Source organism: Sinocyclocheilus rhinocerous, unplaced genomic scaffold, assembly GCF_001515625.1.
Source record: "Sinocyclocheilus rhinocerous isolate Xijiao unplaced genomic scaffold, SAMN03320098_v1.1 scaffold1902, whole genome shotgun sequence".
NCBI lineage: Eukaryota > Metazoa > Chordata > Actinopteri > Cypriniformes > Cyprinidae > Sinocyclocheilus > Sinocyclocheilus rhinocerous.
Genome location: NW_015665924.1, coordinates 383,479 through 408,486, shown reverse-complemented (window position 1 = coordinate 408,486; position 25,008 = coordinate 383,479). Strand labels below are relative to the sequence as shown.

Here is a 25,008-nt window from a genome sequence, read left to right as displayed (position 1 = left end):
ACCGCAATATCGAGGCGAGATGTAACACTAATAGAAGACATAGACATTGTACATTTAGTGTGAATCTCTTCTGGTAATCAAATGTACTTTTTTAATAATAATTATGCCATTCCCTAATACCACTTATACCACCATTATTGAAATTAGGCATTTTAATTCAAAACAGTAAAGAAATAGGAAACATTTTATTTCAAAATAGCAAATACATGCAAATAATATGCAATTTTGTGTCCAGTTACAGCCCTCCCTGTCTGGTCTGACATGACATGACGTTTCTGATTCCTTTATATATGATTTATAATAGAGAGAGAGAGAGAGAGAGAGAGAGAGGGGATCTGCAATAGTTCATAATAAATCGAGCCCAGGTTTACAAAAATGGCAAACTATGTAAATCTCCTTTAAATCTCAAAGCTTTTGATTACCCATCCAAGGCTCTAACCTGCAGGCTACAGCATATACTGTATAGGTTACCCGTGACAAAGATGTGGTTTATCCTTTGTTTATGATGTTATGAACTCCATATAGCAATAAAAAGCACACTTAATTTTTAGTAGCCTTCTCAGAAGCATAAAGTCAACATGAGTGGCCTTGCACATTTTCATTACTGTTTGAGCAACATGAATAATGCTTTGAATTTCAACTACCTTTCTCAAATAGCTGTAATGCAAATGCCAATTTGCCTTAGGATGAATGTTTGTTTTTTTCTTGAGAAAAGAAAAGAAAAAAAAGTATAGATTTATGAGAAGTCAATGATGTTTAAAGAAACAGTTCACCCAAAAATGACAATTCTGTCATTATGAGATTATTCTTTCACCACATGTCATTCCAAAAAATGTATACAGTTGTTTTCATGCAGTTATTTTCCATGCAATGACAGTGTCCATGCCTGGGAAGCTCCAAAACGACAAAAACACCATTAAATACCATAGTAGTCCACATGACTCCATAAGTCTTCTGAAATCATGTAATAGCTTTGTCTGAGGAACAGACCAAAATTGAATGCATTATTACTCAAAATATGCACTTCAATTCTGCTGCAACTCTTGTGAGCTACCATTTCAGCACTTCCAGTTCCATCATTCTGGAAGTCAGTGGGTTTTTTGATTGGTCCGTGGTTAACACAAGCACAAAATATATCAGGAAATCCACTTGTGATTTTATTTTATTTTTTTATTTTTTTTACTTTTCTTGAAAAAGGCAGTTGCTTCCAACTGTCTAAATGGGACTACAGAGGTTGTCTGGGACATTAAACATCATCATGCCAAACTATTCCAACTCAAACTTTCAGTTTTTTTTTTTTTTTTACTTTTCACTTAAAAAAATAAAAAAATAAATACTTTAAAGACTAAAGGAGTTGTTGGAAGCTTAAAGGAACAGGTTGCCCAAACATTTGCTGAAAATGTACTCACCCTCAGGCCATCCATTATGTAGATTAGTTTGTTTCTTAATGGGAACAGATTTGGAGAAATGTAGCATTACATCACTTGCTCACCTGCAGTGAATGGGTGCCGTCAGAATGAGAATCCAAACAGCTGATAAAAACATCACAATAATCCACAAGTAATCCACACAACTCCAGTCCATCAGATAATGTCTTGTGAATTGAAAAGCTGCGTGTTTGTAGGAAGTAAATGCGTCATTATGGCATTTAATTGGCATTTGGCCAATACAAGTCCATAATCAATAATAACGCTTCCTCCAGTGGAAAACCCCTGTTGTCGTCTCACATCAAAACCAACACATTTGTTTTGAATTGTTTTGGACTATTTTTGGTTAATCTGTGCATTTTTCTCTCCTGATTCAGATAAGATGACTTGGTAACACTTTACAATAAGGTTCATTAGTTAACATCAGTTAACTACTTTAGTTAACATGAACTAAGAATGAACAATACTTCTACAGCATTTATTAATCTTAGCTAATGTTAATTTCAACATTTACTAATGCATTATTAAAATCAAAAGTTGCGCTTGTTAACATTAGTTAATGCACTGTGAATTAACGAACTAACAATGAATGACTGTAGTTTCATTAACTACCATTAACAAAGATTAATAAATACTGTAATAAATGTATTGTTCATGTTAGTTAATACATTAACCAACATTAAGTAATGGAACCTTATTGTAAAGTGTTACCGATGACTTTTTAACTGGAGAAAAAGCAATATTATGGATAGAGGACATGTATTTTAGTTGGAAGCAATCATTTAAATGTAAAAATGTCTTGATGGATTTATTACAAACACGCAGCTTTTTTACTTCACAATAATCCAAAAACCAATGGAAAAATCAGGGTGATGCTAACTTCCGGGTTGGCATACAAAACTATGTCACCACCAGCACACTCTGTTAGTCTGAGGCAAAAACAACTTTGTTGGAGTGAAAAATGATTGCGTTAATTGAATTAATAACTGTTTGCTCTGTTTGTCACATGGACATGTTGTATGACGGAATATTTGGAATACAGAGCATTAGTCGCATGGGCCACTATTACTGGGTTACATAGAGCTTTGCAGACATGGTCACAATGAACTAGAAAAGAGCTGTGTGAATCTTTTTCTTCTTAAAAAATAAATAAAAAAGTGAACAGGTTTGCAACAACAAGGTGAGCAAACAATGACAAAGCTGTAATTTTCCTGGAAAAGTTTCACAAGGACAATATACTTCTAACGTTATACTGCTTCTCATAGTGGTTTCTCGTCATTGTCTGGCTTTTTTCACAAGTTTTTCTTGTTCCATACTAATACATTTCTACATCCGTCTGTCTCTCTGTTGCAGGATATTTGTGGCGGGGATCGGTTTCTTCAGTCTGTGCTTCTTAATGACCTCTCTGGGGGGGCAGTTCTCGGCCAAGCGACTGGCCGATTCCCCTTTCAGCATCCGAACCGAAGGTACATTAATAACTTGCAGCACTGTACATCTACCTGAGCTGAATGTATGCATGTCTAATTCATCCGGTGGCATTTAAAGAGCGTCAGTTTATGGGATTTTTAATGGGGGTAATGAAGGGTTTTGCGCTGGCCTTTAACAGGCTTGATTATCTAGGGGTCAGTGTGCTGTGAATAGCATCTCTGTCTGCAGAAGACCCCATTTGTCATCAGCCATCACTTTTTATGCGTATGAAAATAGATCACGCCAGAGGCTAGAGATCTCGTTCACTGCAAATCCCAAGAAGAACCTGTCCATGAGAAAGATTCACCCAAAAATGAACATTCTGTCTTCATTTACACACTGATCAAGGGTATTTGTGAAAGTTTACCAATGAAGGGTGTTTCAAATATAATGAATTTCACAGCACAGATTCTGTGTGGCTTGGTTGGGATTGTCTTCACTGTAATGGATGTATGTGATACTGACTTTATTTGGCGAAAACAAAGAAAGAAGGTATCTCAGAAGGCAGCATAATTACGCTGTCTACTTTTTGTGACAGCTTTCATGTTGGGAGCGCACCTATAGTGCTTTACAATTCTGCCTACATGGGCTCACTACAGAGGTTTTGGAACAGAGCCAACATGTTTTTAATATTCAGTTCCTTTCTAGTTCCAACAGGAAATGGTGTACCCAAATGTGGCAAATAGCCATCTTAAGAGCTCCACTCGGTTGCTGGAAAATTGGAAAACTGCTTCATGGTGTGTTCAGCAAACCCCAGTAAAAAGCTGAAGATGATGGATTGGTGTTCTGTAATGTTGTGGGAGAGGTTGCGTGGAGGAAAGAGGAGGAGAGAGAGGAAAAAGAGGGAGAGAGAGAGAGCACAATCTGATTAATTAACCACTCCCAGGCTGAAGCCTCGAGAAAGCAGCTGGCTCTCGCTCATTAAACACTGCCTGCTGATCAGCCAGAGATGGACGTCACTGTGTTTTGGGAGTCCGGCGCTGACAGAGATGTGAGGGTTACTTTAAAATGAATTCTAGCTACAAATGACTAATTATATCAAACTAATTACCTCTGAATTACTTAAAAAGTAATCAGCGTTCAAATTCAATTACCACAAGTATTGTAATCTGACTTTTAGTTACTTTTACATTGATATGAATTAATGCAAATGAATACACAGGAATAGCAAGATGACTTATAGCTCAGCTTTCTATCTATCTATCTATCTATCTATCTATCTATCCATCCATCCATCCATCCATCCATCCATCCATCTGTGGAACATAAAAGGAAAAAGCAAAACATGGTTTGCACTGGGCCATTTTATGACAATTTCACTATTACAGTATCTCTTTTCTTGGAACCTGTGATCCTTTTTTTGTTTGTTTTGTTTGTTTTTTTAGGATTTTTTGATTAATATAAAGTTTGAAAGAACATCATTTATTTAAAATAGAAATCTTTTCTAAAAATGCAGTACTTTAATATCACTTTTTATCAATCTTTGCTGAATAAAAGTATTGATTTCTTTCAAAAAATGAATGAAAAAAAAAAAAAATGACTGACCCCAAACGTTTGAATGGTACTTTATATTGTTTCAAGAGACTATTTTGAATAAATGCTATTCTTTTTGTACCTGACAACATAACAGCGTTCTGTTACTCTCTAACACTGATCGCTGATCTAACCGTAAGCTCGAGTAGTATACATGTTATCTCAATAGGAGCTGTTCTCTTTCGGTTCCTGAGAGAAAATCTGCTGATTCACTAATTCTTTTCCACATACCAGATCCTCCAGCTTTTACACCCTCACTCTGGCCGTATTCTATCTTGAGTAATACCATGCAGCATATGTTCTGGGATTATGCCTCTAATCGATACTAATGGCTATTCTAAGAGAGGTTTGTTATTATACATTTTTAATGAAAGCTTGTGTGTGGGTTGATGCAGGGAGCACTTTGTCTGTTTTAAATAGCAGACGTGTGTTAGTTAAGCAGTATATACAGGATGCCATGCGTTAGAGCCAATTCTGGGTTTCTATATCTCATAGCATTCATGGGCCTCAGAATATGTCCCTTCACTGGTCACATTCTCTGCCATTACTGTTCAAACTAAAAATATAACTCAACTGATTTAATCCATGTATAATATAGCCGACTGAAATTGCTATAGTTTGAAATTGCAGTTTTAGATGCTTCATTATTAGGGCTGAAAATATATAAGGGTTCTTGTTCCAATTCCACTTCTTTAATGTTTCCATTAAAGGTTTAACAAACAAATAAATAAATACATTTTGTCATTACTGCCTCATCCTCATATCCCTATTATTGGGCTTACCATAACACAAAAGGGGACACCCAAGCTCAAAATTAAACAAACAGCACCAAGAAAAGCCAAACTTATGCATTATATCTTCAGATATCATATGGTAGCTTTGTGTCACTCACATTTCATCTGTGCTGTGTTTTCAGACTTGTCACATCTTGACTGGCCACATTAAATGCAAGAACTAATGCTGTTTAGCCCAGAATTGAATAAGAACCGAAACGGAATAGAAGTTATTGGTGTTTTACTTCCAAACTAGAGTTCATTCAACTGATAACTGCAGCGAATTGTATGTATAGATATTTTTTTTGGGGGGGGGGGGGAAATGTAGGGGCGCAGTTTATTTCATTTCAAATTGAAAAACAAACTATCAAAATGTACACAGACCTTAGCAGTACACTTTAAAGGGGTCATATGATGCTGCTAAAAAGAACATTATTTTGTGTATTTGGTGTAATGAAATGTGTTTATGCGGTTTAAGGTTAAAAAAAACACATTATTTTCCACATACTGTACATTATTGTTTCTCCTCTATGCCCCGCCTTTCTGAAACGCGTCGATTTTTACAAAGCTCATCGGTCTGAAAAAGCGAGGTGTGCTCTGATTGGCCAGCTATCCAGTGCATTGTGATTGGCCGAATACCTCAAGCGTGAGACGGAAATGGTACATCCCTTACCATATTGTGATGCCTGCGTCAACCACATGTGACGACCCCTGATCTTCTTTATGCACCAAGAGCTTGTAACACTCCAAAGAGAAAGGAACAATTGAAATCGCATCATATGACCCCTTTAATGTATTTTTAAAGTACCAATTATTACAACAAAACTTGCTGAATTTATACTCTAATAAACATACAAATGCATAGCACATACAGATTTTGGGTAAAATAGCATAAGCAGGATTTGATATGAATTTCTCTGAATTTCTATTCATATTTTCTATTCATACTGTATCTTCCTTACATTCATATTTAAGTAGCTTGTTCGCTAGCTCAATTCTATTCTGAATGTTGTCTACCCTGTTAGTTGAGTCTCCCGTGTGTTTCATGTGGTGTTTGGTTGCCAGTGGCATATAAATCTGTGGATTGCAGGGCTTTGACAAAGCATCCTCTAGGAAGGGCTTTAGATTTCAGTTGGAATCGTCCCTGTTCTCCATCGCACTCCAGCAGATATCTGCACTGCTCTAAGATGAAAACCAGTGCTTCTCTTTCCTTTAGACAGTCAATGCAGGGTTCAAAGACTGTGGCCTTTGACAGTTATGGCACACAGGCACTGCAGGAGATGAAAACACAGATTCTATTAAAGGCATGTATCTTCTTCTATATAAGAGAGGTCTTTTTTTTTTTTTTCTCCGTTGTCTCATATATAATGTACAGTGGGGTCCAAATGTCTAAAACCACATTGAAAATCTGGTCTCAGATCTCAGATTAAAATTTTTCATCTAGAACACAAAGAGACGTGTTTTAAAAAGTGAAAAGAAAGACAAGTCATGATGTAAAATGAATTAGAAACAAAGTCCTGCACTATTTCTGGGTCAAATGACAATTCAAATGACTGCTGCAATATCAATAAAACAAATTTGTTACATAACATTATTATTTTTATTAAAACAAATAGAACGAATTGACACTGAAATGCACTAGATTTCGAAAGAATATAGATCCTGATATAATCATCCCCTCCCCTCTTAGCACAGGATGTGCCCTAGTTTCACCGGCATCCATGTTTCTCTCCATGCACTGTTGTGTATTTATAATGCTAAATGACGGTCTAATGGGAACAGGAGCTGTGTTCTTTCACACACACTCTCAAGGAGGCTGCTGTTGGGTTCTTGGGGTGAAATAAACTCTGTAAATATTTGCTTCAGCACATTTTTTCAAGATTTCTCTGTAATCAAAACACAAATTCACTGCAGATTAGATCAAACACTTTGGAGTAGACCTTAAAGTCAACATGAAATGCGGTTCACAACCCATTTTAATTCTGTAATCGGATGCATTTCCGAGTGAAACAGGATATTCACCGAGGAAGAAAAATAGTAATGCTGGTCTTGATTTTCTCCACTGGGAGTTGATTGGGTCTTGAGAGGTATTACATACTAGAAAGGAGACAGGCGGTTGGAGTGAAAGGTTAAGAAATTGAGAGGCATCTTTGACCAAACTCAAGCTCACAGTTCAAGATCGTTTCTGAAGAACGACTTGTGAGTGTATGTAAATGAGCCATTGAAATCAATGTAGACAGGTAGCTTTCCAGGTATTATTGCTGCCTTGTTTTTAAATTTTTTATTTTGTAAACAAGATCAATTTAGATTTCATGTTGATTTTAAAATACGTGTGTGTTCATACAGCTTTGTATGCCTTCAAGCCACCTCATGCTAAATACCTTAGACAGATGTGGGCACACATTGCATTTGGAGCTAGTGATTTTGACCTGCTGCTTTACAGAAGCCCTCAGGTCATCTTACAGCTAGTGAATCATCAGAAAACTGATGCGGTTTCATGGCAAAATCTCTTGTCTTCTATTACATACTCCCACAGCTGCTGTCAGACAGAGCAAAAGAGCTCCAGAATTTCAGTTCTGGGGGGTAGTCAGTGTAGTCAGTGCTTTAATTTTTAGAAGGGTGAAAAAAATGATACTCCTTGTTTGCATATATACACTATAAGGACAAACCTATTGTGACACATATCTTAAATACTGAATTCAGGTGTTTCAATCCCACACAGTGCCGTAGGTGTATAAAATCAAGAACCTAGCCATGCAGTCTGCATTTAAAAAGAAGGTAGTTCTGAAGAGCTCAGTGAATTCAAGCGTGGTACTCTGATAGGATGCTACCTTTGCAATAAGTCAGTTCGTGAAATGTGATGAGTTGAATAGGAAGGGTATGAAAATGTGTCCTGTTGTTGTGCCTCCCCTTACCAAAAAGTAGTATACTTCAAGTTTATTTTAGTGAGTATACTTAAGTAAAGTTCAAATATATTTTTAAGTATACTTTATGTAGTAAGTATACAAATATCAGTGTACTAGTAGTATACTTGTAAGTGTACTATTTCAATACTCCTTGGGACTAAATTGGCCCACTTTCTAGTATATAAAAGTATACTTTTAAGTATACTTTAAGTATAACAGTAGTAAACTTTGAGTACACAACTAGTTTACATCAAAATGTTTAGTTTGTACTGCAACTATACTAAAAGTGAACTTATAGGTATACTGATAGTTTACTAATTAAATACGTAGCATTTTTAGTACACTTTGAAGTATAGTCTCAGTAAACTACTAGTTTAGTAGTTTTATACTGCAAGTATACTCATAAGTTTTCTTTAAGTGAACTTTACACCATACTTTAAGTATACTACTATGTCCCTATTTAGGTTTGTCTATATTTTGTTATATGAATATCTGAACATACAAAACATCAAAAGAACAGGGTATCTGCTTGTAAACAAAAACATTTTATTCTAGCTTCATGCATTCTTTTTTTAAACACTTGAATGTGGATTAGTTTCATAAATAAAAAATAAAGAAATAAACAACATTTTGAACAAAAAGCTGAAAAAAGACTATGAATTGGATTCAGAATGATAATCAAAACGTAGATAAAGTCGATCAACACCCCAAAGCTTGACAGTTATTATTACCTCTTCATTGGTCGACATTTTATTCCATAATGTTACATAGTTTTGATACTGTTTTATGTCTGATGATCGTGTTAGAATACATGTGGAAGCATCTGTTGTTTCGGTTTCTTCTTCACTTGTGTTTTTTGGAAATTCTGTACAGAAGATGTGTACTAGCGCCCTCTACAGTATAACAATGAAAACACGGGTTCTAGGAGCACAATTATAGCTAAAATATATATGTCAGTATATGTCAAGTATACTTAAATGTCATTTTAAGTATATTTCTGAGAAGTACATAAAAAGTAGACTAAAAGTATACTTTCCTATTTTTTGTTTAAAAGAAGTATACTAATAGCACACTTGAATAAACTTATTTTTCGTAAGGGTCTACAAACAAGGACGTAAACTTGTTCTAAGGAACTAAATTACCTTTTATTTTTATGAGAAAATACTTCTTATTTATTCCAGTTACAATCATGTGGACAATGTGACAAATGTTTATGTCCAAAAATGATGTGCAACAAAGCACTGTTAGTTGCACAGAAGGATCTTGCATTCATCTGAGTGGGAGGTGGATGAGCTGATCGAATCATTCTGGATCAGTGTTTTTCCAGTCCTTGTTTTGGATTGGCCCAGCACTGAATATTTTGGTTGTCATCATTATCTGACACACCTGAATACACTTAGCAGTTAGCATTAGTGGAGAAGTGAACTGAGTAGATATTTGTGATTATTTTATGTATGTATATAGTAGGGGATGAACGACTTCTGATTTTTTAAAGTCGACTTTTATGTGATGAAAGTCGAGTCGAAGTCGACTAGTCGCTGATGACGTCATTAATGAACAAATAAGTCTGGATCTGTGACAAACACCTTGTGCACAGCTATGCCATATGACACAGCGCTGCCCACATGGCTATTGCTCCTATAACAGCTCATTTGTATCAGTTATTTTGTCTTTGGGTCATTACATTTCTCAAAGATTTGTGATCGTTCTAAATCAGATGCAGATAAAGTACACTGTTAGACTTTTTATCGTATTTTTGCGGTAAATTACTGGCAGCAATATTGCCAGTAAGTTACTGTAACTACCCCTTTACAGTAGCTTATCGCAAGTTCATTTTACAGTATAATGCCCTTACCACAATCTCCTTTTACAGTATGATGGCCTTACTGCAATTAAAATTGCAACAAAAAGAAATATGGCAACAAGCATCCCAGTTGGTCTTGGCTGCATGGCCTCCATAACCACCGACAGCTGATCTGAAACAAAACAGAGGGGAAATGTGTGAGAAATGGTCATGAGTTTATCTCATCTATATTTGTTCATGGACAGACAAGGTAACAACTTATGCAACAGTCGTTATTCCCAGTATAGTACTGTGTAAACACTATTGCTTTTTTGCACATCCTTGTCAGGGAACTCCATTAATTGCCTGAATGTACAATCACATTAAAGAGGTACACTGAGTAATTTTATGGTCCTTCAAACTTAAACTTTTTTTTTTTGGCAGTGTTTTACAGTATCTTTTTAGTTGTGACAGCTCTTGATCCAAGGAATATCAGTGTGTATCAGCTACTGTAACATTTGTACTGTTTGAAAATATTAGAGCAAACAGGCTTTTGAGTCGAGCTAGAAGTACTCTTGAAGAATACAGGATTATAACCAAAATGAATACTAAATCAAGGTACATAAATGGCTGTCATCAAATTCTCAGAAATATTTTAATCCAATTAAATCGTATGGAAACTGGAATCATATAAAAAATCAGAATAAGAGAATAAGAATAATTGTGAATCAAACTGAATTGAATCAAGATCAGAAATGAATTAAGAGCTTGTGAATCAAATGGAATTATGAAATCTGTATCAATCCCCAGCCCAACATCTGAGTGATCATATATATATATTTGATATATATACACATATATATCAAAACATCTCAGACATTTCTGTCATAGCTGAAATCAATCTAATGTCACATACTGCAGCTGATAGTTAAAACATACCTACAAAGCCAAAGATGCTCAGTGCTGTGGCCCCTAAAATAGCCTTTGGGGTGTAGTTAGCTCCTGTTGAAACAAGCAAAAGAGAGAAAAAGAATAATCATTATTTTTCGTCAGTGATTATTGACTAATCACTATATGTTATGAACATGATAAATCATAGATCTAGAATGACTGCTAGATTGATCACTTACACAATCAGATTACAATCAACACTGAAAAAAAGAGAGAAGAGAATATATACAATAAAATGTAAAAAATAATTAATATGAAACTTAAGAGAATACTGACTTTGATGAGACCTTGTTTCTATTAACAAACAAGAAGTCATAATAAATTAAAATTTAAATTTTGTGGGGTGTAAGCAAAGTTTATATATTTTATTTTTTAATCATTTTAAAAATACATTTATTTCACTACACTTGTGCTTACCCAGACATTGAATTGAGAATGCAGATTCATGTTTTTCATCAGCAGAACAATTTACAGTAGCACTACTGCTTTTGAGCAAACAGTAAAGTACCGCAGATTCCCATATACAGTAAATTACTGTAAATGGCATAAAAATACCCATAATGCAGTGCATATTACAGTAGTTAACCGTAAAACACATATATGGTAGTTTACTGGGCTTTTTTGCGGTAAGTAACTGTAAAATTACAGCAAAGTCTAACAGTGAGCACAGTAAAGATTACATTTATATGAATGCATTAGTGAGAGCGATTGCGTGTGTGAATTAATTCTACTTGGCAGCGTCTCTCTACTAGTAGTGAAGCTGTGGGATTTAGTTATTAAGAAATATATGCTTGAACTTTTCAGTTTCTAAGCTATTTAACTGAGAAATCACAGAACAGTGTTGACAATAAATTTCCGCGCTGAATGATTCTGTGCGCGTCATGTACACGCTACTGTCTGTAGCCTATGTGTGTGCGTTACAGTGCAGCAGCGCATTAGATTAGAACGGCGATTAACTTACCTGTACAATAAGCTGTTTAAAACGTGCATTCTCCCGTTCAATTTCTAGCATCCAGTAATATAATCACACATGTCTTGTGGAGGCTTTCAGAGTATGCATTTATTTGTTATTTTAACTGTTTGGAAATGGAGCGTAAATGTGGAAGTCCTTCAAAGATTTCTTATCCTGTTGCGCCCTCTATAGGACCAGCAACTAGTCGACGTCAAGCTTAAAGTGTCATAGCAGAGCACTGAAGTCGACTAGTTGATTAGTCGGTGCAACCCCTAGTATATAGTAGGCCCAGAAATGAACCTTATGGTTCACAGTGTTTTTACACTTTTACTGTGTTACTGATGTTACCAAACTATGGTCCACCTCTGAGAAAACAGATAAAGGTTTAAAAGAGGAAGTGTACTCATTAAAACTGAGTCTACTATACAAAGATTTGACAGAACTAGCCCAAGTAAGGTTCATGGCTTTGAATTGCTATTCAAGATTCTTAAATACAGTGTGAAAAAAGCGAGCAGATTCCTCCTGGGACCTCTCATGACTAAAAAATTGATGGGCTGTTTGATAGTCTGATTAATTCAACTTTCGGTCAGACTGTGCTGGTAATTCTCAGTTATCTGGATGTATTTTTAGCTCAGAGAGACAAGCTGATTTCTTGGTCCAACTCCATTAAAATCCTGAAAATCCATTAGGCCTCACAAAAATGTGGTTTGACCAAGATAAGACATCAAATGACTCGGCTCTGACAGGAAGCAAACATTTTAATGATGATTTGACGTGCAATTAATTTATACACCCTTTCCAGTGACATTCTGACTTAGTTCACAGTGGGTGTAATGGCTGGGTGTACTTATTTTATTTTTTATTTTTTTACTTATTTGGTGGTCATCTTAATGGCAATGGAGCAAATACTGCACTTATGCTTTGTTACATGCACACACACAATGTAGTCAATATTTTGCAATTACTCTTGTGTATTAAAAAAAAAATCTAAAATATCTGAAAGATTCCCACAGAGGACAATTACAGAACAAAGGGGATATAATAAAAATGACTGATGACCATACACAATTCACATGACATTAATTGCCAGTAGCCTACAGGACTTTGCTGCACTTTGCAGAGAGATTAAGGACATTATTGAAATTCAAAATTAATTTATTTAGGCCATTACTGATGCCTTGTGTCTTATAGATTATAGTTACAGTAAGTCTTGGGGCTAGTTGCATAAGCACATCCACTTTGTTAAGACTGTTTCATAAAATGTAGTCTGACCAACTAGTAGTTAGTAGTTAGTCACCTTTTAAATTCAAATTAGGCATTTTTATGTAACTTGCGACTTGCATAAAAACATCTATTTTGAGAAAAAAAAAATAGATGACTAAATAAATGACTAAGCAGTTTATGCAACCGGCCACAGGAGTTGACTAAATCGAGCAAAAATAATCTGCTTTGCTGTCATCTATCTATCTATCTATCTATCTATCAACTTTTATTTATTAAAGTTTTTATTAAAGATTGTAGGACAAGTGATGGTGATGAATTGAAAATTTTTGAATGAATCTCTTGATGATTCAGTGACTGACTCATAATACTCAGAAGGACAATACGCATTTTGATCAATGCATTCAAAAGATTCAGTGAACCTAAATTGTGTGTTATATTACTGAGGATCAACCTGGAATATGAATATGTAGTGAAAAGGATAATGGGCAAAATGAAAATACTCTTACTAAAAATTAACTGAGCAGTGGAGGTATTTATTAGGTTGTTTCACAAAAAGAAGAGTGCTGTGTAATTGTTCTAGGTCAATGTGTGATGTGTCAACAAGGAAATTAATACATGATGTTTAATTTCTGAAGTCAAACCACAGAAAATCCTGTTTTAAATGATTTCTTTATTGAGTAGTGACATTAAGAGAGGAGCCAGATAACAAACAAACAAACAATACATTTAAAAAGAAAAAAATAAATAAGAATGCCACAGCTTTTTAATGTGAATTTTAGCAAAATCAAGTTTCAACATTCAAATTTCAGTTTATATTCTTGCCCCCTTTGGCGCATTCATGAGAGTTCACAAAAGAAGTAGCGAGTCATCATCTTTTTGGTCAATTGGATGATCGAGTTTACAAAACTAGTCTGAATGATTCATTCACAAATTTGACTTATTTAGTTTTTCAGTTCAACTCAGTGACTCACAGCAATTAACAGCTCAGTGAATAATGACTTCAATTTTACTGTTTGTCACACAAAGTTTTCATAACAACTTAGAATATAGTGCACAAGTCATATGGATTACAAACATGATACTTTCATGCTGCTTTTGCATCCTTTTTGAATCTTCAACATCTCAGTCCCCATTGTTAGTTCTACAAAATTTCCTAAAATCATGAGTTCGGATACGTGAACTAATCATTTAAAGCCAAACATAAGGTCATTGCACACTGAGTCCGAAAATTTCGTCCGAAATTTTCGCACGTTAAAAAATAAATATGACCTCACGTTATGTCAATCACGTTTACACACTGCCTCCGAAATATTCGTCCGTCATAAAAAAATTCGGATCGGGTTCGATTTTTTCAGTTTTTCGCATCCGTAGCAAGCATTTTAAGAGGTGTTTTGACAGTTCAGAGCCACCGTACAAGCGAACGCCAAAATCCAGAATGGCGATTGTCAAGTTCCTCCACTTCGTCTCGCAGCACAAAGCACTGTATATAGATCCTTGCACACTGAGTTGTGACAGAAATTTGACAGAAATTGGTGGTTTTCTTTTTAATATGTGGCTCCAGTACCACTAGCAAAAGCATCAAACTGAGCCACTGACATCCTGAAGTAAACTTTGAATCACCCGGGATAATCCCGCTGCTCCTGAGGGGGAACTCTCCGTCCTCTCTATATCTCAGGATTGGATGGACCAAATATTTCCTTTCTTTTTCTTTTTTTAAAAAGCGAGAGGACAACAAAATCATCCTCACTGCTTGAAGACTCCATTTAGTGCTGTTTTGCGAATTTTTTCGCAACGGATTAATTAATACGCATCGGACTCAGTGTGCAAGGTTTCTGTGCGTGACGAATTTTTTGGATTTCGAATACGAAAAAACGCATACGAAAATTTCAGACTCAGTGTGCAGAGACCTTTACACCTGTGATGCCAGGAGTGCATCAGTGATAACCAAAATGTTGCCTAGCTGTGCTAGGTCACTAGCTTCTGAAACAAAGCTTTTGTTTTCCTACAGCTGAATGAGATAGTGGGATAGTGGCACGTTGAGAGCCACTCACGCTCTTCTGGATGACAGTGGTCATCGTTTAAAGCCGTAAGAGCAGTGGAGTGTGTGATGAAGAGTCAAAAGTCATTCCCTCTCTATCTGGTTTCTGTGGAAATATGTTCCTGCACTCAGCTCTAATATTCCTAATCATTCCAAAGCTCTTTTCCCTTTTCTGTCACATGCTTTCTAATCCCTCCCGCAAGCCTATTTACTCCGATTTCATATCCCAGAGTGAGCGGTTGCTAATTGAAGCGCGCACACACACACACTTGCGTGACATGAATTAAACCCACTATCATCCCTGAGCTGTCGTGAGACACAGATGAGACTAGAGATGAAATGGTATGAAAATTTCTTATCACGATTATAGTGACCGTGATTCTATTCCTAAACCACAATGATTCACAATCACACAGCTTCACAGTCTTTTCAGCCACACAGTCTTCCTCACTGAAAGTTACAAACATTCAAATCACAGAAGTACTGGGATAAAAGTTTATAGTTCAGATATAAACTCTGATGTGTACGGTAGCGATTAAAATAGAGTAAATCACCTTTTGAAAGTAATTTTACACTTCAAATGAAGATTTGTCAATTACATTGTTATGCCAGTAGGTGGCGAAAAGGGCCTGTTAAAATGTATTTGTCTTTGAACCATACAAGAGATTAGTTCAAGAACGCTGATTCATCCAGAAATGAAACAATCTTGAGTCATTGAATCATTTATTCATAAATTACATGTGATTTTGTTTAGTTGTCTAATGTTTTTTCTTCAGAATCATGAGAGAACCACAACTTCCATTAGGGGAAAAAAAGGCGGGAAAAAACTCAATTTATCCAGAATCATGCAGTTCTATTTTGCACACAAACAGCTCTTAAAGAGTCCAGGTTTTATGTAGCCTGTTGATTTTTGTTCATGGTATTCAGCTCCAATAAATGGTTTGCAAAAAAGAGACACAGGATAAATGTTTGATATCTTTATTTAATCACATTGGAATAGAAACTGGGAATCAAAAAGAATCGGAATCGATAAGCAGAATCGGAATCGGAATTGATCAAATTAAAAAAGATACCCAACCCTAATTATCACGGTTATCAGTATTATCACGGTATTGTTAAAATGTGCCGGAAATTTTCAAAAAGTACTGACACATAAATTGTTTCACCAAGTTTTATATTTAAAATCAACAAACAACAAATAAAATTCCTTTTTGTTTGCATAAACACTAAAACAATAACATTACCAATGATGTCTGGATTTTAAATGACAACATGACTGACAACAGTTTATCTAATAGCATGTACGGAATGTTCAAATAAAGCTTTGAAAACGTTTCATAAAATGGTAAACCTCACATTTCAGCCTTTAAATAAAGAAAAGGGTTAAGTCAAAATGATAAATGATTAATAAATGATTATATGCATTTTACTGCTCCATAAATAATTCTAGATAGCTTATCCGAATTGTTTAAATGTGTAGAATCCACATAAGCTTGTTTTTCATCAACTGCTCAAAATTTACAGCAGGGCATGCAAATTCAGTCAATTTTCTGGCCAGACAAAAACTGCACACAGGCTGAATGTAAATGTAACTCTCTGTAAATCCACTCTCTGACACTAGTTGGCGCTTGTGGAACAGCAGAATTAGAGCCGTAACCTCCTTTAGAGCTGTAACTGTAACCTTAACCCGTAACCTCTGTGGACAAAGCATTGCAATATTCTTTATTAGGTATTACATGGAGCGAAGATGAAAACAAAATACCATCGAATCTTTTCTGAAGGCAGTCAGAACCTTCAGAGGTACATTCATAAAATTCATTCATACATATATCAATTTGTATAATTCCCTTAGCACTCTTTTAAAACCTTCCAGCTTTCCACACAAATCAAAACTACTCTGCATGCTGTGCGCATGTGACACTGTTACTTCAAAATGCAGTAATAGAATACAGTTTTAATGATAATTAAAATATGAAACGGTAATACTAACTGTGGAGAATTTTATCATGATTTATCGCCAAACCGGTAATCGTTTCATCCCTAGATGAGACGCAATAAGGTTCTGCACTATTAGATTGTGAGTGTGAAGTGTGGAGCAGGTGAAAAACAAGAGATGATTATGGATATTTATTTATATAATTTTCTCATCATAGAACTCTGAAAGCAAGGGATTAAATTTTCAAGAGAACACTGAGAATTCATTACTTTTTTTATTCTGTCCTGCGTGTACCTTCTGAAGTGACTTCATCCAGCAGCAATATGCAAAGCTGGTTTCAATTGCACTGATATGGCACTTCATTTGCCAGAGAAAGAAGTATTTTTTGTTTTGACATGCTGAATATATTCACATCTACACTCATAAGGTGGGCATTCACTGCCACTAATCATCGTTGGAGAGGTAAGGTGTAGAATTTTGTTCTGTCCTGCGTGTACCTTCTGAAGTGACTTCATCCAGCAGCAATATGCAAAGCTGGTTTCAATTGCACTGATATGGCACTTCATTTGCCAGAATATTTATTTATATAATTTTCTCATCATAGAACTCTGAAAGCAAGGGATTAAATTTTCAAGAGAACATTGAGAATTCATTACTTTTTTATTCTGTCCTGCGTGTACCTTCTGAAGTGACTTCATCCAGCAGCAATATGCAAAGCTGGTTTCAATTGCACTGATATGGCACTTCATTTGCCAGAGAAAGAAGTATTTTTTGTTTTGACATGCTGAATATATTCACATCTACACTCATAAGGTGGGCATTCACTGCCACTAATCATCGTTGGAGAGGTAAGGTGTAGAATTTTGATTCTAGTTTGATTATTTTTGGAGAATTTTGTCCAAACTACCTGCAGTTTGCATTTACTTAATGAGAATGCATTATAAAACACTTGAATAACACACACACACATGCACACCTGCTTCAGTTCCCTAGCCGTGCATGTGTGGGTGTGCTTTCCAGCTACATTATTAACTTTGCCATACTTTTATTGCTCATATTTATAGTTAACTATGCAGTTATCAACCAACTTGCAACAACTCAGAACACCCTGTTAAACACATATTGCCTTCAGCAATCACCCTGAACATCCCAGCTGCTGGCTAGCAACTACTTTGGACGTCCTAGCAACTGATGTGCTACACCCTAGCAACCATTCAAAATACTTTAGCAACCACTTAGCACCACCCTAGTAACCACTTAAAAACCTTAGCTCTTAAAAACTGCTCAACAATGTTCTGGTAACCATCTAGAAGAAATATTCTGGGGTCCGGTGCATTTTTTTTTGGCATAATGCTGATTACCAGATATAATAATAATATTAATAATAATTTAAAAAAGAAAATAGGGTGAGGCAATAGTAAATAATTTGGAGAATTCTTCTGTTAAATTGTGTGCATTATTTTATTCATTTTTTTTTCAATGTTTTTAAAGAAGTTATATTTACATTTGTGGTGCATTTTATTTATTTATTTATTTGTTGCTTAACTTCTAGAGTTGTTTGGGCTCCTGCTTTTCAATTTTGGTTTAGTTATTAGTAAGCCATTCATTTACGTACACCATGTACTGTATGTATGTATGTATGTATGTATGTAGGCATTTATTTATTTATATTCGTATGTATGTAATATCATAATGTCAAAAAAAAAAAACAGAGTAGCAACCACCCTGTTGTGTACAAACCTGTTTCTGGAGGGCCACTGTACTGCAGAGTTTTGCTCCAACCCTAATTAAACACGCCTGAACCACAGTAATCAAGGTCTTCAGACTCAAACTCAAATTTGCAGGACCATGGCCCTCCAGAAGCCGAATTGGACCACCACTGACACTGAACATACCATCAACAGCCAAGAAAGCCCTAGCAACCACTCTGAACACCCTAGCAACTGATAGGCACACCCTATCTTTTCAACACATTATAGACCACTTAGAACACCTTAACAACCACTAAGAAATGCCGTAGCAAACACACAGCCAACCTTAATCGCAAATAGAAAAGGTCAGCAACCATCTAGAACACCATAATAACCACTAGCTCTGCTATAACATTATTTTGAAAAGGCTTTTTCTAAAATTGCAAAAATGACAAAAGCGTGTCTTGACAAACTTTCATTGGCTAGATCAGATTTGCCACAGAATTCTAAATCCATGTCTCAACATTCTGCATATGTGGCTTTCTATGAACATAATGTGACTTTATTCTTCTGCCAATTAGTGATAACACATCCTTCTGTTCTGCAGGAGGAAGTCCATCACACTGCACTCACACTGCTGGAAACATTTCTTCCAGCTGTTCAGAACAGAAGATTCTCAACTCTTAGAAGGCAGATGCACTGTATTGGTCCCTGAGGGGAAGTTCAGGAGTAATGAGCAGTCTTAACAAAAGATGCTTTCTATCTGTTGACCTCTAGGTGTTGTGCCCAGCATGCATCTACTGCCTCACTCTACCCAAACTCAGCCCAGATGGGACTGAAACCCTCAATCCTTGGTTCAGATGGCCTATGTCTTATGCACTAAGCCAACAGGGCTTACAGCATGTTACAATACCAATCCGCAGTCAGTCACAGTTGAACACTTTTCCATATTCAGGAGCTCGCAGCCAGCAGTGAATGTTTACCCAACAGCCTGCACTGACTCAGTGTTTACCTACCAGCGTGCTGCTTGAAGCTTACCTTGGAGTCTCCAAAAGATGCAATAGACTCTGACTTCGCTGAAGGTTGTGTTAAGTGTTATCACAACTGTGAAAGTTGTATTAAGTGTTGCCATTGGCTTGCCTTATGAAGTACTGCATGTGCAACTTGGTACCTTATTATTCATGAACAAAAGAATACCTTTAACGTGTGGCAAAAGGGGAGAAATCATGGAAAACAGGATTACTATGCACACTGCCTGACCAAAAAATAAATAAATAAAGAGTTTAAGATGCAAAACTGATGCAGTGTAGCTTTTTACTTCTTAAACAACCATGTTGGAAGACGTACCCATGTCCATATTCCAGGATGACAATGTCAAGATCCACCAGGCATAATTTGTGAAACAGTGGTTCAGTGAGCATGAAAAATAAGTTTCATGTATGAGTTGGCCACCACAGAGTCCTGAGCTTAACCTTATTTAGGATGTGTCTTTAGGAGTTGCTGGAGTCGACTTTAGAGAGTGGTTCGACTCTCCCATTGTCAATAAAAGATCTCAGCCAAAAATGAATGCAACTCTTAATGGAAATACATTTTGTGATGTTGCATGATGTTGTTAAAACAATGCCACAATGAATGCACAATATAGCCAAAGCTAAAAGCAGCCCAATGGAATATTAGAGTATTATTAGTAATATTAGTGTGCAACTTTTTTTTTTTTTTGGACACGTTGTGCAAAGTCTTCTCCACATCCCAAAGACTTTCAGTGGGGTTAAGGTCAAGACTCTGGCTGAGCCTGGTATCTTGATATTGTCATCCTGGAATATGGACATTGGTACAACCATGATGCTCAACCAACAGAAATTCTACTGATTATAAGTACATTTTCCAATACATGATAACTTATTCTACGAAACCTAACCCTAACCAAAGGGTGTCCAAGCCTGTTCCTGGAGGGCCATTATTCTGCAGGTTTTTTTTAGCTCCAGCCCTATACACACCTGAACCAGATGAACAAGGTCTTCAGTTTCACTAGAAACGTCTAGGAATGTGTGTTGAAGCTGGTTGGAGCTAAAGTCTGCAAGACGTTAGCCCTCCAGGAGCAGGATTGGACACCCCTGCCCTAACCCTAACCTAACAGTCTACTAATATTCTAATGAGAGTTAGTTGACATGTAGTTGCAAAGTTACTTATAGTTAGTAGAATGTATAAAGTGGACTACTGAAATAAAGTGCGTACATGTTGGCACCACAATACAGGGTTAAAAGAGGTGCTAACCCCACCCCTGAGTAGAGTTGCATAAGCCCGGGTAGAAAGCGGTGCTAGCTCCACATCTAACTTACAAATGTGAAATATGTTTCTCTACAGTGTTTAGAATGACAAGAGAAAAGCCCTCATAACAAAAACAATACAAAATTTCCTTTCCATGCAGACCAATTACTGAAATTACACTGCAAAAACCTCATTCAGATTTACAAATTGTCACATTATTGTCATCACGACCATGAGCACATTCCTGCTGAAAAATCCGGCATAAACCAGCACAAATTCCATGTTGATCCAGGCTGGTTTATGCTGGTCTATCTGTTGGACCAACATTGTCTTGCTGTTCTCAAGCAAAACAGAGTTGGTGAAGCTCTTGCCATGCTGGGAACCAGCAAACTAACAGTCAGTGTCCCATGCTGGTCCAAGCCTGCAAAAGATACCTTATGCTGATGACCAGCAATGCTGGGTTTTTCAGCATGGTTATGGCTAATCAGTATCCAGAATCTTGGTCTGTTATGAAGTAAAGCCCCGTCCCAAATGCTTACCTCAACCATTGTGGTACTCTTCAGAGTCCACAATTTGTTGATGAAAACGTTGCATAGGCTTTTGGGTTGTCGACTCAACATAGCATGGCCCCATAATCCATAATATGGGCCTACATAGTGTCTTCAATAGGTAAGACTGGTCAGTCAAGCACTTATTGGTTTGTTCGATTCTAATGGTCAGAGTGAGGGTGGAAAATGGTCATGAAAATGATCAAAAATCTATTGTAAATCTGTAAATAATCTGTGATAGAGAATACTAAATACAGTATTACTCTATTACTCAAACCCATTCACCCACACATAACATGTATAATGGTTTTATGGATTTCTAACACAGACACCTGCAAACATGCACACACAAGCATTCCTTCCAAGATCCGGCTCCAGTCAGCAGTATACAGCCGCATGTGGGAGTCATGAATCACTCTATCAGCCCTTGCCGTTTAACAAATAGGGGATTTTTGGTAAGCTAATAAACACACCCAGAAGCTGAGGCAGCATACATTAGTGGGATTAGTAGGCACACGCTGCTCGCATCGTTCACTGATCCAGAGCTTTGAAAATGGTGTCCGCCTTAAAGTCAACCTTAGAACAGCACAAAGATCAAATGTATCGCTTAAGGTTCGGTAAGGTTTTGGGAATCATGGATAATGATTTTACATCTCAGCTGGGATTTGACTGTGGTATAGTAAACACTGAAATGTGTACTAATTCTTACAGACACTTTTTGCCAATCTGGAGACAAGTTTAATTGGATAAGACCTGGAACAAGACCAAAATTAATTTGCATGCTGGTGTAGGCTTGTTTATGCTGGTAATAGTCGGGTTGATGCTGGTCTGGTGGACCAGCACAGACGTGGTCTTTAAGTGGACTTCAAGTCAAGTCATGACCGAGAACAGAATGGGGTTGAATCCATGTTGAAGTCAAAACAGAGACCTGAAGAGGGTCTGAATATCTCATGACAGTGTATGCAGACAAATATGCTTTCCTTTGGGGTGAATGAAGCCTGGTTTCATGTTAGTGTTACGCAAACCTCCACAGTGCACATACAGTGTGTTCCTGTCAAAAGACAAGATAGCACAGACCGGATCATATTTGCAAGCCAACACAGACTACAAAACGTAGCTGCAGTGTACAACAAGTAGTTGAATCTGGTCTCAGGTCCAAGTCAAAACCGAGTTCAAGTCCAAAAGCTCTTGAGCCAATAACAAGACCAAGACTGAAAATAATTGGGTTTTGTTTGGTTTATTTATTTATATAGAACTACTAAAAAAACCCAAGGGTTACCAATAGTGCTTTACATAAAAAGCTAAGAACCAAAAACAGTCAAACAGTCAAAATATGGCCTTGGACTCATGGCGGACTCCGGTCTCAAGTACTGCAACACTGGCTGGCTGACCAAGATGAAACACCAGCGCATCAGCAACCAAAACAGGTCATGCTGGATTTCAGGTTCAGCAGGGATATTCAAAGACATTAGTATTCCAAAACTTCAAGCACTATAAAATCCACCTCCACTTCTCAAAAGCAGAAATAGGATATCTCAGATTACAGACCCAATAACCATTACATGTCTCGTAATTAAACAAACGCTGGTGACTTTCTCATGGACAACAATGACTGAACTGTGCTGCCGGATTTGCTATCTGGAAAGTTCTGGATGCATAATAAGGTTGATTAAGGAACACAAAAGGAAAGGTTTTGAGTCATAATGCCTTCTGATACCTTACTGCTAGGCTGCTTGTATTCTGTAGTTTGAATGAAGTTACGCAATGACTAGGCTAAACGAAATATTCCAGGCTATTTTTAACCCACTGTCTGTGGCCTTCTGTCAGTAACCTCTAACAGTAATTTTGATTTACCCCTCCGTAAATGAGCGAATGAGAAACTACCAGACTTTGAAAGTGTAAAATTGCATGTTGGCATGTGAATGGTGGTTGTTTACCAACCCTTTTCTCCCTTTTGCTTGGTATCTAGTGCAAGGGACATAAAAGCGATGTTACATAACTATTCAAAAATCACTCACTGCATCCTAATTTGCATACAATCTGTCCTGAATTGTATGCATGATTAAAATTTGCATCCTAAATAATGGTAGACCTGTGCTGAAAATAGTATGCCAAAGATGCCCAGATGGTGTACTGTTTCAGTGGATTTTTTTAAGTTAAAAACTGATTCCAAACTATAGTGGATTGCTTGTCTTAATTTGCCACCATGCCGGTTGATTTCTACTAGTCAGGCTAGTCTGGTTGTAGTTTTGGGCAGCTGAACACCAGCTAAACAAGATTAAACCATCTAAGTCCAGAAAACAAACATTTGTCTTTTTTTTTTCCAAGGAGTTGCCCACAACCATTTCAAGATAAGTTTGTGAAGCTATATGATTAAGTGGAGTAATGCGAGGTGAAAGTAATGATTAAGTATTTATGCTGCTAACGCTTACATTCAAATGTAAATCTCAAAGCATAATTTATGATGTCCCCCTTATTACTTGCTCAAAATGTACTCATCACCACTGTTTGCTTAATTAATAAACAAGATTTCAGTTTAGTGATTTGAGAAAAAAAGAGCATTACAATTCTAGTTTTAAACCCTGCAGAACACTCTCCTGCTAGAACTAACAGACTCACTAAATTTCCCATTTATTTTTTTAAACTGAAAGAACATCGAAACAAACCCAGTATTATTTTACTTTTTTATCTTGTTAAAATGCAGAACAGTGTTTCAGATGTTTGTCTGATCATCCTGAACTAGCACCCTGCAGGCCAAATCCAACCCATCAATCGTTTTTACACATCTTCCAATTGATTTGGATGAAATCGCTATGCGGCCTGATATATGAGAGCACTCGGTGCACAAAATTCAGTGAGATCAAAAGTACTCAGTGGTCATTCAATTAGCAGACCAAAGTTAACATCTGGACCAGAACGTTTTTAAACTCTTTCTGGATGTAGTTCAACTACTGTAGATTACCAGATATTACCTGTCATTGTTTTGGCATCATACCATCAAGTTTGGTATGAAATCATAATTGCTTTCGAGTCAGACCTTGTGAAGACATTTCTGTGCATTAACTAAGGATGGGTCACAATAGTTAACAGGTCATTCAACTGTTTTTTTTTTTAAGACTGTTGCAGTTTTAGGATGGTATGTCAACCTAAAGTTGGCATGAAATGAAAATTCAATCTATATTCTAAATGCATATTATTGATCGTATTGTGAACAATTCAGCCATGCATGTTTTTTTTTTTTCTTTCTAGTGATATTTGCTGGATTTCTCCAATAATTTTGTCCTCATAAACAAACGTTCTTACAATTAACTACAAGCTCGCATTCAGATTTGCCTCCATCCAATTAAAGGGGGCATATGATGCTATTTTAAAGATAATTATTTGGTGTAACAGAATAAAAAGCATGTTGACATGCTTTAATGTTCAAAAAACACATTATTTTTCAAATACTGTACATTATTGTAGGTCCTCTATGCCCCGCCTCTCTCAAACACGTCATTTTCAACAAAGC

The 25,008-nt window shown here is 36.5% G+C and overlaps 1 protein-coding gene across 1 annotated transcript in view; it reads left to right on the top strand.

Annotated features, from left to right (window-relative positions):
- LOC107731677 (alpha-1,6-mannosylglycoprotein 6-beta-N-acetylglucosaminyltransferase B-like) overlaps positions 1-25,008 on the top strand; it is a 129,061-nt gene that overhangs the window by 1,708 nt on the left and 102,345 nt on the right. The window contains exon 2 of the mRNA XM_016542824.1: positions 2,781-2,893. Coding sequence (XP_016398310.1) covers positions 2,781-2,893 — 113 coding nt within the window. The remainder of the gene's footprint in view (positions 1-2,780; positions 2,894-25,008) is intronic.